Source organism: Hemiscyllium ocellatum, chromosome 44 (assembly GCF_020745735.1).
Source record: "Hemiscyllium ocellatum isolate sHemOce1 chromosome 44, sHemOce1.pat.X.cur, whole genome shotgun sequence".
Classification (NCBI taxonomy): domain Eukaryota; kingdom Metazoa; phylum Chordata; class Chondrichthyes; order Orectolobiformes; family Hemiscylliidae; genus Hemiscyllium; species Hemiscyllium ocellatum.
The window spans coordinates 6938325-6958951 of record NC_083444.1 but is presented as its reverse complement, the minus strand read 5'-3'; the positions used below and the strand labels follow the sequence as shown (position 1 = coordinate 6958951).

The window sequence follows — 20627 nt, the reverse complement described above, 5'->3', positions numbered from 1 at the left end:
AGGGTAAATAGACAATAGGCATTTTCCACAGGGTGGGGGAGTCCAGAACTTGAGGGCATAGGTTTAGGGTTAGAGGGGAAAAATCTAAAAAGGACCTAAGGGGCAAATATTCCACGCAGAGGGTGGCTGAGAGTGCCATAGGTAGATAAAGATGGAGGTAATGGTGATAGATCAGAGAGGAGAATGGGACGAATAGGTCGGAAGGGAGATGGACAGGTAAGACAGGCCATTAGGGAAGTGCTAAATTGGAATGTTGGATCTGAGTTAAAGTGGGGGAGAGGAAATGACGAAACTGGTGAAATTCAAATTAATCCCATGCGGTTGGAGAGTCCCAAGATGGAAGATGAGGCGTTCTTCCTCTAGGTGTCGGATGGTTAGGGTTTGGCGATGAACTTAAACTTAAAACCCACTTGCCTCGATAAAAGTGTTGCCCAGCATTTCGATACAAAATGTTTCAATTTGAGTGCTCTGTGTATTAGCAAGCTCAAGCTGCTGCCAGACATTTGTTTTAACTGCAAGCACAGAAAAAAAACCACCCTCTTTTAAAGGGACCATGCAACACCTTCCCTATTTGACCCTTTTATACACAGGATCTTTGCATCTTGATGCCCTGCTCCAACCACGCGCCACCTTCTTGACATCCCTTGAGTCAGTAGTCAGAGCACCTCAGTGAGATACAGTGGCAGCCACACCCACATGCAAGTGACAATCAGTGCCTGGGAAAGATAGATAACCCAGCAAGGGTCATTGCCAGGGGAGCCATAGCACAGAATGAGGCAATGCCTAATGAGTGCTGCACCAGAGAAAGTAAGGGGCAAGTCAATGCTAACCACACCAGAGTGATGGTCAATGCCAGGTTGACTGTGCACGACTGAGAGTCAACATTGGGTTGACCACGCTGGGCTGATGGTCAATGTCAGGTTGACTATACGCGACTGAGGTTCAGCATTAGGTTGACCACACTGGACTGACAGTCAACATCAGGTTGACTACACACGACAGACAGAGCATGGCTCGCCTTGTACAGCTGAGATTGGAAACCATTCCTTGGTAAAATGGCGTACTATCAGGTGATGGTCCTTCCCATAAGTGCCTGATCTCTCTATCAACGTGCAGTCATTTTAAGAGACCGACCTCGTATTTATGAAATGGTCCTGTACCTCCAGGAAATGAAATAAAACAAAGCAAGATGCAATAAGGGAAGAAAGATTGAAAAATATGAGATGGAATTTTCTGTGGTGGAGGCAGAGGATGGGAGCTGAACGGAAAGTACCGAGTACAATCGGAAAGACTCGAGTTCATGGATGACGTCAAGCAGCTGCACATTCTTACGCATGCGTATCTCCTGACAGCTTTGAGGGGGATGAATGGTGAAAGGGGTGGGCTCAGCGGAAACTGCCGAGTGTTGCCGGGAATACCCGACATCTCCGAGAACTGCCGAGGGCCGCTCCTTACGACACATGCGCATGTCCGCGCCCACCCTCATCGATGAGGGCTGAGCGGAAATTACCGAGCGCGGTCGAAGATATCCGAAATCCACGGGAAACTCTGTGAGCCTCTCTGTCGAACGCATGCTCCTCTCCATTCCTTCCCACGAGTGGCGAAAGGTTGGCGAGGCGGTCACAAGCGGAAGTTGCCGACCGGGGACGAAAGAAGCAATTATATCGCATGCGCATCGCCAGCCCGCTCCTGTCTTGGTCTCAGATGGAAGGGGAAACCCCAAGCGGAAAATACCGAACAGTGGCGATAATACCCGAGGCCCGGGATCACTCGCTATGACGCATGCGTATCCCAACCTACTCCTCCCCACCTCTGGGAGCCGAGTGCGTCCGGAGATACCCGATGCACGTCCGTGAGCTCCTTTCCCCGCCGCCGACGTCGATCTCTCGGGAGGGGGGGGCGGGACCGAGCGATGCCGGAAAGTGCCGAGTCCCCGGGCCGTGGGCGGGGTGACGGCAGTTGGCCGTTGGCCTGTTCCCGCCCCTTTCCCGGGCTGATGGCTGAGTGACAGCTCCGGCGGCCGGCGCGAGCGGGGCGGGCAAGTTTGGAAGGACGGCGGCGGCTGCCGCCGCACTGGCGGGGGGGGGTGGTGCTGGGGTGGGGGCTAAAGAAAGAAGGAAGAAAAGATTGCAAATTGAAGATTGCAGACCGTCGATATGGTAGGTGCTAATTGTGGTGGTGAAATGTTTGACTGTACGGCATGAGAATGAAATAGAAATAATCTTCGCTCCTTTCCGGCTCGCGCTCACCTGAGCGCCAGGTAAGGGCGACGTCGCCAGGTAACCCCAATTAAATCTTTAATTTCGAAAAGCGTTCTCTCTCGATCCTCATCTTCTTTCGCCTCATTACGGATGGTTTGATGTTTTTTTTTGTGAGGGAACCTGTTGATGATGGGTGTACGTTCGAAGGAAAGAAGGGAGATTTTTGGTCAAATGTGGATGATCCTTTCCCGGAAAGGGCGGGGTTCAGGATCTTGTTGTTTCTCCTGGTGGGCAGACATCTCACCCAGTGTCTCAGTCGGAGATCCCCCCCCCCACACACACACCCCCAACCCCAACCCCCCCCCCACACACACACAAACACACACCCCCAACCCCCCCCCACACACACACAAACACACACCCCCAACCCCCCCCACACACACACACAAACACACACCCCCAACCCCCCCCACACACACACACAAACACACACCCCCAACCCCCCCCACACACACACAAACACACACCCCCAACCCCCCCCCCACACACACACACACACCCCCAACCCCCCACACACACACACACACACACACACCCCCAACCCCCCCCCACACACACACAAACACACACCCCCAACCCCCCCACACACACACACCCAACCCCACCCCCCCACACACACACTCACCCCCCACACACACACTCACCCCCCCATACACACACACTCACCCCCCCATACACACACACACTCACCCCCCCATACACACACACCCAACCCCACCCCCCCACACACACTCTCCCCCCACACACACACTCACCCCCCCATACACACACACACTCACCCCCCATACACACACACACTCACCCCCCCCATACACACACACACCCCCATACACACACACACACACCCACACACACACACACACCCTCACCCCACACATCCCTCACAAACACACACACCCCTCACAAACACACACCCAACCCCGCCCAGACACCCCCTCACCCCCCTTCACACACACACACCCTCACCCCACACATCCCTCACAAACACACACACACACCCAACCCCCCCACACACACCCAACCCCCCCACACACACCCAACCCCACCCACACACACCCTCACCCCCCTTCTCTCTCTCTCACTCACACACACACACACACACACACACACACACACACTCTCACCCCCTTCACTCTCTCACACACACACACACACACGCTCCCCACACACACACCTCCACACACCTCCACACACACACACACACACACACACACACACACACACACCACACACACAAACACCGACACAACCCCCCCCCCACACACACACACACGCCTCACACCCTCACCCCCCACACACCCTCATCACCCCCTCACACCCTCACCACGCCCCACACACACACCCTCACACTCCACACACACGCACACACTCCACACACGCACACCCTCACACTCCACACACACACCCTCACACTCACTCACACACACACCCTCACACTCACTCACCCCCCCACCCACACACCCTCACCCCCCCACCCACACACCCACACACCCACACACACACAGACACCCACACACACAGACACCCACACAGACACACACACACACAAACCCTCCACACACGCGCACACAGACCCTCCACACATCCCCCCCCCACACACACATACCCCACAAACACGCCCCACACGCCACCCCCCCCATACACACACATACCTAAACACACACATGCTCACCCTCCACGCACACACCCTCACCACCCCCCCACACGCCCTCACCACCACCCCCCACACATCCCACCCCCCCCACACACATCCCCCCCCACACACATCCCCCCCCACACACATCCCCCCCCACACACATCCCCCCCCCACACACATCCCCCCCCACACACATCCCCCCCCACACACATTCCCCCCCCACACACATTCCCCCCCCACACACATCACCCCCCCCCACACATCCCCCCCCCACACACACACACACATCCCCCCCCACACATCCCCCCCCCACACATCCCCCCCCCCACACACACACCCCCCCCCACACATCCCCCCCCCCACACATCCCCCCCCCCACACACATCCCCCCCCCCCACACACATCCCCCCCCCCCCCCCACACACATCCCCCCCCCGCACACACACATCCCCCCCCCGCACACACACATCCCCCCCCCCACACATCCCCTTGTGGACTTGTTGGGCCGAAGGGCCTGTTTCCACACTAAGTAATCTAATCTAATCACACATCCCCCCCCCCCACACATCCCCCCCCCCCCACACATCCCCCCCCCCACACATCCCCCCACATCCTCCCCCCCCACATCCTCCCCCCACACATCCCCCCCCACACATCCCCCCCACACTCGCCCTCACCTCTCTCCACCCTCACCCTCGCCCCCTCCACACACATCCTCTCACCCCACGCATCACCCTCGCTCCCCCACACACACACGCCCTCACACACCCCCCAACACACACCCTCACCCCTTCACACAAACCCTCACCCTCTCCACCCGCGCGCAGACCCTCACCCCCCCCTCACTCCCACACCCACACCCACACCCTGGTTCCCCCGGCTACTCACCTTGCCCTCCCCCCTCCCCACACTCACCTTGCCCTCCCCCCCCCCCCCCTCCCCACACTCACCTTGCCCCCCCCTCCCCACACTCACCTTGCCCCCCCCTCCCCACACTCACCTTGCCCCCCCCCCTCCCCACACTCTCCCTTGCCCCCCCACACACTCACCCTGGCCCCCCCAGACACCCTGCCCCCCCCCCCACACTCACCCTGCCCCCCCCCCACTCACCCTGCCCCCCCCCCCACATTCACCCTGGCCTCCCCCACACTCACCCTTGCCCCCCCCCCCACACTCACCCTTGCCCCACCATACATACACACACACACACACACACACACACACACACACACACACACACACACACACCCTCGGCCTCCCACGCACACCCTCCCCCCCCCCCCCCCCCCCACACACACCCCCACCCCACACAACCCCCCACACGCCCTCACCTCCACACCCCCCCACATGCCCTCACCTTCACACCCTGCCCTCACCATCACCCCCCTGACACCCTCACCATCCCCCCTGACACCCTCACCTTCATCCCCTCCCGACACCCTCACCTTCACCCCCCCACACACCCTCACCTTCAACCCCCGACGCCCTCACCATCAAACCCCCCACACCCTCGCCTTCACCCTCCGACGACCTCGCCTTCAACCCCCCCACATACGCACACACCTGCAACTTCACACTCACTACTCACCTTTGCCCCTCACACCTGCATAATCGCCCCTCCACACCCTCACCATCAAACCCCCAACACCCTCACCTTCAGCCCCCCTCCAACACCCTCACCTTCAGCCCCCCTCCAACACCCTCGCTTTCACCCCCCCACACCCTCATCTTCACACTCGCTCCTCACCGTTGCTCCTCCACACCCTCAACATCGCCCCCCCACACCGTCACCTTCACCCCCCCACGCACCCTCACTTCAACCCCCCCACACACTCACCTTCACTCCCCTCACCTTTGCCTCCCCCACACACACACACACACACACACACACACACACACACACACACCTTTGCCTTCAACCCCCCCCCCACACAGACACACACACAAACACCCTCGCCTTCACCCCCCCCACCCTCAACATCGCCCCCCCACCACCCCCCCACTCTCGCCATTGCGCCCCCCCGGCACCCTCGCCATCGCCCCTCTACCCCCCGGCATCCTTCCATCAACCCCACCCCGGCACCCTCGCCATCACACCCCCCCCGACACCCTCATCCTCACCATCAACCCCCCCCCACATCCTCACCTTCACTCTCCACACACCCTCAACTTCATACCTACTCCTCATCTTTGCCCCCCTCACCTGCATAATTGCCCCTCCACACCCTCCCCTTCAGCCCCCCCAACACCCTCGCCTTCAACCCCTCTCTCTCTCACACACACACACACACACACACACACACACACACACACACACACACACCCTCGCCTTCAACACCCCACACTCACTCATCTTTGCCCACTTCTGGCACCCTCACCCTTGACCCCCCCCACCATCTTTGCCTTCACCCCTACCACCACTCCCCTCATCTTGCCCCCCATCCTTCTTCTTTATCCCCTTCCACCTTCCCCACTCACCTTCACCCCTACCATCTCTACCCTTGTCTTCAACACCCCCCTCCCATCCTGACCTACATCAGCATCACCCTTATCCTCACCCCACCACTATCCTCATCCCCACCCACACCAGCACCAGCCTCATCCTCACAACCCCACCACCACACCTTCATCTTCAATTCTACCCCACCACCACGCTCATCTCCCTTCCCAATACTTCCACCACCCGCATCTCCCACACCACCACCTCATCTTCCGCCTCCCCCCCACCACCACCCTCATCTCCCTCTCCCTCACACTCACTACCAGCACCCTCATTTCCCTCTCCCTGACCACCATGCTCATCTCCCTCTCCCTGACCACGATCCTCATCTCTCTCTCTCCCTTCCCCCACCAACACCACCCTCATCTCTTCCTCCCCCACCAACACCCTCATCTCTCCCAACCCTCCCACCATGCACATCTCCCATCCCACCCCTCACCACCCTCATAATCACCTCCCCCAACCACCAATGTCGTAATAACATCTCCCCGCCCCCCCCCCCCCCACCCCCCCACAACTCCACCACCATCCTCATCTTCACCCCCCACTGCTGCCTTGGATTGTGGGATGTGCCCCATCCCTCATGCTGCACTCCTCCCCTTCCCACAATTTTTCACCCCTGCCCCCCAAACCAATCCCCACCCTTTCGTTCCTTCCCATCCTCCCCATTCCACTCAGGGGGTGGGGGGTGACATAAATAATTAAAACATTTCCAGTTTAAAACCACGCTGGATGCTCATGTTCGTACTCTTTTTCTCACTGCCAGACCTGCTGAGTTTCTCCAGCATTCATTGTGTTTGTTCGAGCCTGGGATCTGTGTCGATTTGTGGTTGACATTGGCACCTATGCACTAAAAGTGTCAAGGTTAAAGTTAATCAGATATAATCAGGCCATTTTGGGCTTGACTGATCCACGTTTGCAGTTTGTCTGTGTTTATCCTCTGTTTCAGCAGTAACCTAATCCCTCGTCCCCACCCTGTGCCCATATCCATTTACTTCCCTGCTGCCTTTGACTACCTACCCAACCTGTTCTCGATTGTTAATGTGAACTCTCATCAGTTATATTCTGCAGCCTCCTTAATTCTCTGTCCAAACATGTCTCTCTCCAGCTATTTTCCCTTCGAAAACATGCATTCAATTTGTGGTATAATAGCCTGCTTAAACCCAAGTACTTCTGTAGTATTGTTGGGGATACAGGAAGTGATGCACAGTAAGAGCCCACTTAAAAATAGAAAGTGTCTACTACCCTGTCATGAATTCTGTTGCATTCAGATTTATACTTTTGCCCCCTTACTGTTGACCTAACTGCCATTTACCACAGATGTGAGGTAATCTAGAACAAGAGGTTGTGGTTTAGGGATGAGGGGAACAGAGATGATGAGGAAATACTTCTCTCAAAGGGTCATGAATCTGTGGAATTCACTCCCCCAGACTGCGGTGGATGCCAGCAAGCAATTTAAGGAGAAGATGGGGATTTTTAATTTAGTAAAAGGGGTTGAAGGGTAATGGGGAACGGGCAGGAAAGTGGAGTTGTGGCTGAGATGCCTCAGGAAGGCAGCCAACATCATCAAAGACCCCTGCCACCCCAGTTATAATCTCTCCCAACCTCTATCAGGGAGAAGATACTAAAGCTTAAATACTTGGACCAACAGAATCAAAAACAGCTTTTTCCCTGCTGTTATCAGACTTCTGAATCAGACTTCTCAAATTTGAAATTAATGGTGATCTCACTTTTTGTGCACTTTCTCTGCAGCCATAACATTGTATTTCTCGCTCTGTTCTACAACGCGAATGCACTTTATATGCTATGATCTGCCTGTACTGTATGCAAAAACAAAATTTTTCACTGTCCTTAGGTACATGTGACAATAATCTAATCAATATCAATCCTTGATAAGATCCACTCTGATCATGTTAAATGGGTGGACAGGCTCCAGGGGTTGCTCCATGTTATGTTCCAAACAATTCACCTCTCATTGATTTTTCCTATCCTATTCGCGATTGCATGAGAAAGATTCTTAAAAAGCCTTCTCTCAAGACTGTTGGGTCAACCTTTCCCTAACAGCTCTGTAGGTGCGCTACCCCACCTGGACTGCTATGGTTCAGAAATGTTAATCCCCACCAACCTCTCCAGGGCAACTGGGGACAGACAACAGATATTGCTTCTTGCCCAATGACACCTGAATTACATAGATTGTGGGGAGTGGGTGGCAACGTGATGAAGTCACTAGAAAAGTTCAGGCTAACGTTTTGGGATCACAGGTTCGAGTTCCACCATGGCAACTGGTGGAATTTCATCATAGAATCCCTGCAGTGTGGAAGCAGGCCATTCAGCCATCAACTCAGCAATGACTCGCACCCCCCCCCCCCCCCCCACCAATCCCTGTAAACCTGCAATTTCCATCCTAATCCACCCAGCCTGCACATCACTGGACACAATGGGAAATTTAACATGGACATCCACCCTAACCTGCACATCTTTGAACTGTGGGAGGAAACTGGAGCGCCCAAAGGAACCCATGCAGACACCAGGAGAACATGCAAACTCCACACAGACGGTTGACCGGGGGTGAAATTGTGAGGCAGCAGTAGTAATCACTGAGGCACCGTGCCATCCCTAAATTTACATTCAATTAATAAAACCATCTGGACTTGAAAGCCTCACTCCTGAATGTAACATGTGAATGGGGAGGGGAATGCGAAACAAGTGCTGTTATGATTATATAAGCCCTTGTTGATACCACACTTGGTTTTGGCCTAATGACATGGGGACCCGATGAAACAGCTTAGGCTTGTACTCACTGGAGTTCAGGAGAATGAGGGGGGATCTGAAGGAGGTATGTTAAATGCTAAAAGGGATTGATCAGGTGGATGTTGAACAAATCCTCCCCCTTGTGGGACCGTCTCAAACAAGAGGTCATAGATATAGTATGAGAGGAGATAGGTTCAAAACTAGATCAGGAGAAACGACTTCTCAGAGGATTGTGAATCTGTGGAACTCACTGCCCAAAGTGTTGTGGAAGCAGAATCAAGAAAGAAATAAGTATGTTTGTGATGAAAAGTGTATAAGGTGCTAGGGGGAGCAGGCAGTAAAATGGAGTTGAGACCAGGATAAAACCAGCCACAATCAAGTTAAATGGCAGAGTGGGCTCGAAGGACTGAATTGCCTATTCATGCTCCTAATTTCTATGTTCCTATGAAACAATTAGGGCTGTGATGAGGAGAGATGTTTTCACTGAGTGGCATTTGTAGTATTTCTTATCCTGGTGAGCTGTGAAAACTTGGTCATTGGATGCATTCAAGGAAGAAGTATAGTTTTTTTATTGATATTGAGGGATTTGGGGATAGTATGGGAAGATCACACTGAGGTAGAAAATCAGCCAGAAGAGCATTAGGGGCTGAATGGTCCTGTTCTAGACTACTTTAATCTTCTGGCGCATAATTCTTTTTGAAATTTGCATCACAGATGGACAAGGTAGTTCGGGTGTTTAGAATGCTTGCCTTCATTGCTCAGACCTTTAGTATAGGCATTAAGATGTTAGGTTAAGGTTCTACAGGATGTTGGTGAGGCCTCTTCTGCAGTTCTGTGTCCTGTTCTGGTCACCCTGTTATAGGATGGATATTATTAAACTGGAGAGGGTTCAGAAAAGATTTATCAGAATGTTGTTTGGAATGGAAGGTTTGAGATATAAAAATAGGCTGGGCTGTTTTTCACTGGAGAGTAGGAGGTTGAGGTTATAAACTTTAATAAGGTTTATAAAATCATGAGGGACATTAGATAAGGTGAATGACAGGTATCTTTTCCCTAGGGTAGGGGAGTTCAACACTAGGAGGCAGATTTTTAAGATGAGAGGAGAAAGATTTGAAAAAGATGAGGGGTAATTTTTTCATACTGAGTAGTTTGTGTGTGGAATGGATTGCCAGAGAAAGTGGTGGATTCAGGTACAGTTGCAACGTTTAAGAGACATTTGGATAAGTACATGAATTTTTTTTTAGATTAGATTACTTACAGTGTGGAAACAGGCCCTTGGCCCAACAAGTCCACACTGACCCGCCGAAGCGCAACCCACCCATACCCCTACATTTCCCCCTTACCTAACACTACGGGCAATTTAGCATGGCCAATTCACCTGACCCGCACATCTTTGGACTATGGGAGGAAACCGGAGCACCCGGAGGAAACCCACGCAGACATGGGGAGAACGTGCAAACTCCACACAGTCAATCGCCTGAGTCGGGATTTGAACCCGCGTCTCAGGCGCTGTGAGAGAGCAGTGCTAACCACTGTGCCACCGTGCCGCCCACTTGAAGTCTTTAGACGGATATGGGCCAAGCGCAGTCTTGTGGGACAAATTTAGTTTGGGATTATGGTCAGTATGGACTAGTTGGACTGAAGGGTCTGTTTCCATGCAGTTTGACTCTCAACTTTCCAACCATCTGCCCCTCAACTCAGCTAACTTCACATATTTTCAGCCCACGCACTGCAGAACGACAGTTAAGCAGTTTGCAACAGCCCAAATGCCAGCAGTAGCTTTATTATAGTAATTACCCATGAAAAATTAAAATAATTACTAGATAATTGAATTAAGCACAAAGGCTCCTCCTGTGTTTGCTTCAAGTCTGCAAGAGCATAAACAGGCTGTTCGGCCCATCTGTCGTAAGGCTGCGTTTATGCTCTGTGCAAGCTGTCTCCCGCCCCCTTTCCCATTTCGCTCCCATCAGCTCTTCCTTCCGTTCCGTTGTCAGTCTTGTTTGTCCTCCTCTCTCTTGACGGTTCCTGTCAGCTTCACCCAATCTATCCAGTTATGTTATATGCAAGTTCCCAGACCCTCCCTTCATCCCATTTGCTGTTGTCCTCTGATTTCCAATGTTATTGTTGGAGCTGAAGACTGCCTGCTCTTTCCCACTGCCCCACCTTTGGTCCTCCATTGCTTTAATGAGCAATTTGATTTATTTTTATAAGCATCTGAAGTAAAGATTAGAGTCAGAGAGTTGTTTCTATATATGTTTATACATTGGTACATGGGGGTAGGTTGGGTTTTTAACTTTTTTTTGTATTGTTTTGTAATATTAAAAAATCTATTATTCCAATAAAAATGTATTTAAAAGAAACAGTCAGAGAATTGGACATCAGGGAAGCAAATCCATCGGTCCAACTCGTCCATGCTGACCAGATATCCTAAATTAATCTAGTCCCAGTTGCCAGCATTTGGCCAATATCCCTCCAAACCCTTCCTATTCATATACCCATCCAGTTGTCTTTTATATGTTGTCATTGTATCAGCCTCCACAATTTTCTCTAGCAGCTCATTCCATACACACACACCACCCTATGTGTGAACACGTTGCTCCTTAGGTTACTTTTATATCTTTCCCCTCTCTCACCCTAAACGTATGCCCCTCTAACTTTGGACTCCTGTCCCCAGGGAAAAAGACCTTGGCTATTCACCCTATCCATGCCTCTTATGATTTTATAAACCTCTGTAAGGTCACCCCCTAACCCTTATGCTCCAGTGAAAAAGTCCCAGCCTCTCCTAACTCAAACCCTCCATTCCCGGCAACATCCTGGTAAATCTTTACTATTCCTCTCTCCAGTTTAATAATAACCTTCAGCTCCTTTTGTACCAAAACCATTCTAATGTAATCTGTGCTTGGCTTTATCATTCATCTGCAAGATTAAGAGGTATCATTCAAGCAGAACCTTTGGAGGGGAGAAAATCCTTCAAACCTGCAAGTCCTAAACCCAGCCCCCCCACCTTGAACCAAACATTCCCTCCCCTGGAGAACGTGTATATAATTCTCCACGAAGTCCCCAGGCAATCAAGCAAGTTGTGAGACCTACTTACGCCGTTTGGGATTTCTGTTTGCTATGGGCTATTCAGCTGTGTTTCGCACACAACAGTATGTTTATCTTCTAGGTCACAGAGGGATAAATTGGACTGTTGCTTGATGGACACCATCTGTGAATTGAAACCCTCCTAGAAGTTATAACTGGAGGTAGCAATAAATTAAAGTGGACTTGAACTAGTGAGACATGCACCAGAAATAGTTCCTCTGTCCTACTTAGAGCTGATGCCTTGAGGCATCTGCAATGGGGTCAGACAATAAATGTTCAGATGTGAGCACCGCGTCTGTCAAGAAGAGTAGCCTTGGTTCTGCTCTATTCCCATCTCTCTTTGCTCATGCAAATTAGCACTTCTTAATTTTTACAATTGGGCAATTGTTTGTATTTACCAGCGATTGGCCAATTGAATCAAACCCTGTGTTCCTTTGGGTCTTTGTGAAGAGCAAAGCACAGAGACTGCTCAATCAGCCTGTGCGAGCAAGCCTCAGAGCGGAAAGTCTGTCATTGGATTTTGTGTATGGGCAGTACTTGCTGAACAATCTGGAGAATGCTGATCGGTGACCAACTTTGGATTATTGGTTGAAATTGTAGCATGGCCCATTTGAGCTTTCTGGAAGCAACATGCATTCATAACGCAGCGACCCATGAACTTTTTTTGAATGACCTGTTAGCTTGGGGAACTAATAGTTCTTATCACTTCTTCCATGGCAACATCTCAACTATTAAGTCAACTTTCCAACTAATCAGCACCCCTCTGACTGTATCCCTGGGGAGTCCTTCCACATCAAACGCACTTTTATAAATGCAAGTTGTTACAGTGAGAGATTGAGGGTTGGGAGTGATTTGGAGTGGCACAGCCTGGTGGCTTAGTGGTTAGCACCACTGTCTCTCAGTGCCAGGGACCCAGTGTCTGCATGGGTTTCCTCCAGGTGCTCCAGTTTCCTCCCAAAATCCAAGGATGTTTAGATTAGGTGGATAAGCCATGGACAATCGAGTTACAGAGTTAGGGCTGGGTCTGAGTGGGATAAAATTTAGATGGTTAGTGCCCTCTTTCTGCTCTGTCAGGATTCAATAATTCAAGTGAAATTTTTCTAGTTGGACATTAAGCTCTTTCCTGGTACTGTGTCCAAAACTAGAGGCATAGGCTTAAGGTGAGAGGGGAAATTTAAAAGGGGCATGGAGGGCAACTTTTTGGGGTGGTGCATGTATGGAATGAGCTGCCAGAGGAAATGGTGGAGGCAGGTACATTTCTAATATTTAAAAGGCATCTGGATGGCTATATAAATAGGAAGGGTTTAGAGGAATATGGGCCAAGTGCTTGTAAGTGGGACTGGATTCATTTAGGATATCTGGTCAGTATGGGCGAGTTGGAGTGAAGGGTCTGTTTCTGTGCTCTATGACTGTGTAATTCCAAGTCTTCACAAACACTGTTATTTAGATAGAATATTTAAGATATTTCATTCTTATAGAGACTTTCACAAGGTTGGAGCATTCCAAAACCCCTAACAGCCAGTGAAGTACTTTTGGAAGTCTTGTCACTGTTGCAGAAACATGACAGCTAATTTCTATGCAGCAATGTCTGAAAAATCATACCGTTTGTTTCGAGTGATGTTGTTTGAAGGATGAACATTCCTCAGCTCTACTGTTCCTCTTCAAAATAGTGCTGTGGGAAGTTTTGCTTTCACTTGAGGTCAAGTTTGTGCTCAGGTTTCTGGAATGAGACTTGAAGCCAGAACTTTCTGACCAAGACATGAGTGTGTTACCTGCTGTGCTGTGTGCTGGCTACTGTGCTCAAGAATTGGACTGGATAGTGCTGGCTTCTGAGTCCCAGTGGAGAACAAGGTAGATTGGCACAGAGTGAATTTCATTAGTGATCTCTTGTTGTAAGGAGTGAACAGTTTGGGATCCCAATAGTGGAGGTTGTCACAAATTGGGAAGGGAGTTTACTCTGTATCACTTGCATGTTGGGCAATAAGATTACACTAATGATGACAAATTTTAATTGCTCTAATTCCCAGGAGAATGGGAGGGCAAGATTTTGTTCTTTTGAAACAGAAGACTGGGAGAGATTGTTCAGTAATTCCTAAAGCAGCACTACTCCAATTAGGGATGGAATAAAGATTGAGGAATCCCCAGGGTACACGAAGATGAAATATTTAGTTCCGGGACTATAAATATCCCCAGATGAAGGCTGACAAAGGAACGTTAAGGGAGGGTCCAAACCTGAGACACACCAATATAGAATAAAGACTAATAAAATTGATAGGGAAGTTAAGAATCCTTCTACCCAGAGAATGGTGGTAATTGGCCAGATTGGATTTGTTCTGCTTGTTTGTGTACTGGACATCTGAGTGATTTACCCAATTACTGGGTAGATTTCAATGTTGTAACAACTGTTGAAACTTAGCTAGGGGCGTAGAGATTTCAGGAGCCCAATTCTCAGTACTATCGCTGGAATATTCTCAGGGCCCATAGCCTTTGCAGTATTCAGTGCCTTCAACAGTTACTTCCTATCATGTAGAGTGAATTGAATTGGTTTAAGATTGGTGTCTGTGATGCTGGAGGAGGCTGACATGGATCATCCACTCAGCATTTCTTGCTGAAGACTGCTCCAAAGGCTTTGGTCTCATCTTTTGCACTGATGTGGTGGGCTTCCCCCATCATTGGGTTGTTTAATTGTCTACCAATGGACTAGAAAGGTTAGATCTGACTGGTTGAATGTGGAATTGTTTAGCTCTGTCAATCACTTACTGCTGATACTTGTTTGACACACACAATTCTGTATCGCAGTTTCACCAAATTTCATAGAATCTTTACAGAGCTGGATGTAAGTTTGCTCGCTGAGCTGGAAGGTTTGTTTTCAGACATTACACTACCATAATATCATCAGTGAGCCTCTGGTGAAGGTTTCACTGGGAGCTCACTGATGATGTTACTTAGTATGGTGGCAAAACATCTGAAAATGAACCTTCCAGCTCAGCAAGCAAACCTACATCCAGAGCCTCAACCTGAACTACAAATCTTCTCAAAACTCGCTAAGGTTTACAATGTGGAAGCAGGCCATTTGGCCCATCAAGTCCACATTAACCCTCCGAAGAGCATTCCACCCGGACCCACCCCATCACAGTAACCCCGCATTTCCGATGGCTAATCCACCTAGCCTGCGTATCCTTGGACACTGTGGACAATTTACCATGGCCAATCCACCCTAACCTGCACATCTTTGAACTATGAAAGGAGCGCCAGAGGACACCCACCCAAATGCAGGGAGAATGTGCAAACTCCACACAGACAGTCGCTCGAGGGTGGAATTGAACCCGGGTCCCTGGCACATGAGGCAGCAGTGCTAACCACCGTACCAACCGCACTGATGGCTCATTTTTAGCTATTTCTGGTGCTGCTCCTGGCATGACCACCTGCACTCTTCATTGAACCCTTGCTGAATGGTAATGGCAAAGTGGGATATATACTGGACAATGAGGTTGCAGATTGTATTGCTCATAGCCCATGGTACCTCCTGGATGCGCAGTCTTGAGTTGCTGGATGTGTTTAAAATCGGTCCCATTTAACACAGCGGTCATGCCATACAACATGGAGTGTAACCTCAGTGTGAAGATGGAATTTTGTCTTAATGAAGATTAGTAGGAGTGATCACTGCTTGATGGTGTCATGGACAGATGCATCTATGATGAGTAGATTGAGGATCAAGTCATATATGTTTCACTCATCAGTTACTTCACCATCTGCCCCAGACCCAGACCCTTTAGCACTCGACCAGCTCTTATCAAATATTTGGTGTGGCACTCAGGCAAGTGAAGCGTATCCTATCACCCCTCTGTCTTGTGTCTTGCAGATGGCAATGGTGAGTCAGAAGTCGAGTTCCTGGCCACAGAATTCCTAGTCCCCAATCTGATCTTGTAGCCATCTGTCTGGCCCGGTTCACTTTCTGATCAATGCGAAACTCGAGGATATTGATGGGGGATTAGTACTGGTAGTGCCATTGATTGTCAAAAGATGATGGTTTGATTCTCTGTTGGATGCCACCTTGTTGGGTATGACTGGCCAAGTGGTCTGAGATGGTGATTGTACTTGAGTGGGGAAAATGGTACTTGCCACTTCTCAACCCAAGCCCGATTGATGTTCTGCAGCTTCTGCTATATTGCAGCGTGCTAGTTTTTTTGTATGTGTTGATGTAATTTATATATGAGAGAATTTATGAAGGTGTTGTGGGGAAAAGAAAGAAGGAACTTCAATTTACATGTCACCTTCCGTAGCCTCAGCACTTAACAGTCCACCAAACACACTAACCTCATTGGTCATGTAGCAGACATGGCAGCCAAATTATGCACAAGAAGCTCACACAAACTGGAAAATGATAATAGGCAGGTCAGTAAATCAGAAGGGTACTGGTGTTGTGGTTATGCCATTGGACTAATAACCTGGAGGCCCAGTCTAATGCCTTGGAGACATGGGATCGAGCTCTACCATTTCAAGTTGTTGTAATTTAAATTCAGTTCATTGATAAAATTTGATAAATCAAGATATCTGGGATAGAAAGCTAATCTTGGGCTGATGTGTAGTGTCCCAACCCCTGAGCCAGGAGACTGGATTCAAGTCCCAACTGCTCCAGAGGGGTGTCGTAACATCTCTGAGCAGATTCATTAGTAAATACCTAGAAAGCTAGTCTCAATGACTGTGACCATGGCAACTATTATTGATTGTTGTAAAATTCCATCTGTTTCACTTCACTAATGGTGTCCAGACTCTCAACAATGTAAGTGACTCTTAACTACCCTCTGAAATGATCCAATGAACCATTCTGTTCAAGTACAGTTGGGTAACAAATGTTCACCTTATCCATGTCTCTCTCGACCCTTGTTAGAATTGCTTTTTGTAATTTCCTTTTCAGTGTTTGATGTTCCAGGGTTAAAATCTCGGGGGTTTCCCTATCTAACTCTTCTGCTTTTTCCCTCCTTTTAAAACCCAGCTCTGACCAAACTTTCGAATACATCCCTTAACGTGTCTCTCCCTTCACTCTTCTTCCCTTCTTCATGACGAGTCTTGTGATGCTTGTTCGCCGTTTTGTTGCTATGTAAATGTATGCTGTGTACTATAGAACATAAAACAGAGAACAATACATGCAGAACAGGCCCTTCTCAGGCTCGTCCCACTACACTATTCCAAAATCATCCATGTGCTTATCTAAGGATAGTTTAAATCTCCCTAATGTGGCTGAGTTGACTACATTAACAGGTAGGGCATTCCACGCCCTTACCACTCTCTGCGTAAAGAAAGGGTGAGGTCATGTGAGAGAGTATAGAGAAGATTTGCGGGTTTGTCACTCGGACTGGAGATATTTAGATTTATGAAGAAGTTGGAAAGGAAGAGGGTTTTTTTTTTGGTGTGAGTTTGATTGAAATGTACAAAATGTTTTGGGGTCCAGAGACATAAGGGGTGTATTCCTTTTTGTTGGGAAACCTTTAACCACAGAAATGGACCCTGGACATAAGAGAGAAATAGGGCTGTGTAACTCGCTGTCTGAAAGACAGAAGCCCTCATCATGTTTACCATGTACTTTGATATTCATTTGGAATGAAATAACCTGCAAGGAAAAAAAAGTGCAAGAGCTGGAGATTGAGCAAGACTGGATGGCTCCTTGTTGGATACGATGGGCCAAAGGGCCTCCCTCCATCCTTTCTAAATTCCTCTGACTTTGATGAAAGCAGAGTCTGAGCAGCTAGATGTGCAAAACATTTGGTTAAAACTGCAATCTTGTTTTTTTCAAAAATCAAATGCGAAATTCCTTTTGCGACAAAATACGCCAAGAGAGGTGTTTTTTTTGCATTAGAAAAGTGGGGAAAAACGATCGAGCAATGTGCCCTTCTTTCGGTGTCAGGTGTGCCTCTGAGTTATGGAGGCAGCCACCTCAAACAGCTCTGTAAAATTTCCCGTCAATTAACCGACTCTGCAGACGAAAGAAAATAAACGGAAATGCTGTTTCTCGTTTTGTGGGAATTGGCAGGGTTTCAGGAGAACCACGGTTCCGCTTGTTCAGACCAATGTCCTTGACTGTGACTGTGCTTAAGACTGAAGCTCCCCTTCTCTGCTCTCAGGGAAAGTACCAATGCTATTAAAGCAAATGTCTCCTTCTCCTTTTTATTCAATTTGTGGAACGCCAGCAGACTGGAGCAACAAACAGGATTATTCACAGTGGACTGCATTCCATCTTGCATTATTACCGTGCACCAGCCCTCATTACAATTAAGCCTTGCAACATGAGAATCATGCTGTATTTAGTGGACTCTGCCCCAATAAGTGATTAAATGTTACTGATTAAATGTGGGTCCCTTGCCCCTCATAAAACAGAGTCAGGTGAATTTATAAATCGTCTACAGCTGTGTTTTATTAATCTTACTGTGGACAAAATCTGCTGATTAACACAGAGAAAGCGTTCAGAAGGAACACCCTCCATTCAACAGTAACCACCTTTAAAAAGTCAAGGATAGCAGATGCCCTTCCCCTACAAGTTCCAGGTCAAGCACCACACTAGTTTGGAACTATATCAGCAGTTCTTTCAATGTCACTGGAATTCCCTTCCTAACAACATTGTTGGTGTCCCCAACTCCTGTAGACTAAAGTGGTTCAAAAAGGTAGCTCACTACCACCTTCTCTAGGGGCAGTTGGGGATGGGTAATAAGTACTATCCCAACCACTGATACCCATTTCCTATGAACAAAAAGGCTAAGTTACAGCTGGAACATGGTCAGATGTATATCCCTGTGAGGGCATCAAAGCGCTTGAGATGTTGGGACAAGTGACCAATGTGTTTAAAGTCGTAGATTTCCGAGTATCTTAAATAAAGAGAAACCGGGAGATGTGACAGGAGAGTAAACTAGCTAAAAATGTAAATGAAGATTTCGAAGAGTTTCTTTTGAGATACTAAAGGTAAGGGCGAGAGACAAGAGTGGAAAATGAGGCTGGAGAAGTAGTAATAGGGAAAGAAAGAAATGGTAGAGGAACTGAAGGGTACTTTGCATCAGTTTTGACAGTGGAAGACACCAGCAGCAAACCAGAATTTCAAGAGTTGGGGGCAGAGGTGAGTGTAGTGGCCATCACTAAGGAGTAGGTCTGGGGAAGCTGTTGGGCCTGAAGGTGATGAAATCACCCAGACCAGATGGACCAAACTCCAGAGTTCTGAAGGGGATAGCTGAGAGATTGTGGAGGTGTTGGTGGTGATCTTTTCGGAATCACTGGAGTCCAGGAATGCCCCAGAATACTGGAAAATTGGTAATGCAACACCCCTGATTAAGGAGGGAGGGAGGCAGGCAAGAATCTATATGCAGCTTAGCCTGGTCTTGGTCGTTGGTAAGATTTTAGACTCCATTCTTAAGGAAGAGACTGCGGAATACTTGGAAGTGCATGGTAAAATACGGCTGAGTCAGCATAGCTTCATCAAGGGGAAGACATGCCTGACAAATCAATTAGAGTTCTTTGAATTGAATTAGCTTTATTAAGGAGTTCAAGGTTTGTGTAAAGATTTGTAGCTTGGGTACTAGTTGTGGGTGTGTTCACCAAGCTGGGAAGTTGGTTTGCAGACATTTCATCCCCTGTCTAGCTGACATCTTCAGTGCTTTTAGAGCCTCCTGTGAAGTGTTGCTGTCCTGTGTCTTCTGGAATGTACTTGGTTCCAGTTCCAGGTGCCGGTTCCAATTGTTTGTTGTCGTGGCCGGTATACTGAGTCTAGGTCTATGTGCTTGTTGATGGAGTCTGTGAATGAGTGCCAAGCTTTCTGAAATTCTCTGGCTGTCCTCAGTTTGTCTTGCCATATGATTGTTTGTTGTCCCAATCGAATTTGTGGTCCCTGTCATCTGCGTGTGGCTATTAGGGACAGCTGGTCGTGGCAATTAGTGGTTAGTTGGTGTTAGTGGATGCTGATTTCTAGTTGTCTGACTGTTTGTCCGATATAGTGTTTCATGCAGTCTTTGCATGGAGCCTTATAAATTACATCAGTCTTGCACATGATGGTATAGGGTCTTTTGTTCTGGTGAGTTGTGGTCTGAGTGTGGCTGTCAGTTTGTGGACTGTCAAGAATCCCAGTGGTCAGAGAGATCTGGCTGTCGGTTCCAAGATATATTTTTATGTAAGGTAGCGTGGCTAGTGAGTTCGGTTGTGGCATGTCCTTGTCACATTATTTGTCTGTTAGGTATCTGCGGATGAAGTTAGGGGATATCCGCTGGCAAATACTCTGTAGAGATTTTCTTCCATTCATAGATCGGGAGTGCTGCAGTGTAGTGTAGCCCTTTTGAACAGGGTCAAAAGGTCTCCAGCATCTGCCGTCCTCATTTTTTTGAACAGGGACCTAATACAGCTTCTCTTAAGTGTGTTT

The 20627-nt window shown here is 48.9% G+C and overlaps 1 protein-coding gene across 1 annotated transcript in view; it reads left to right on the top strand.

The window, feature by feature from the left end:
• Positions 1-2055: 2055 nt before the first annotated feature.
• The window catches only part of LOC132835343 (AP-1 complex subunit sigma-1A), a 35125-nt gene continuing 16553 nt past the window's right edge, over positions 2056-20627 (top strand). The window contains exon 1 of the mRNA XM_060854788.1: positions 2056-2159. Coding sequence (XP_060710771.1) covers positions 2157-2159 — 3 coding nt within the window. The 5' untranslated portion in view covers positions 2056-2156. The remainder of the gene's footprint in view (positions 2160-20627) is intronic.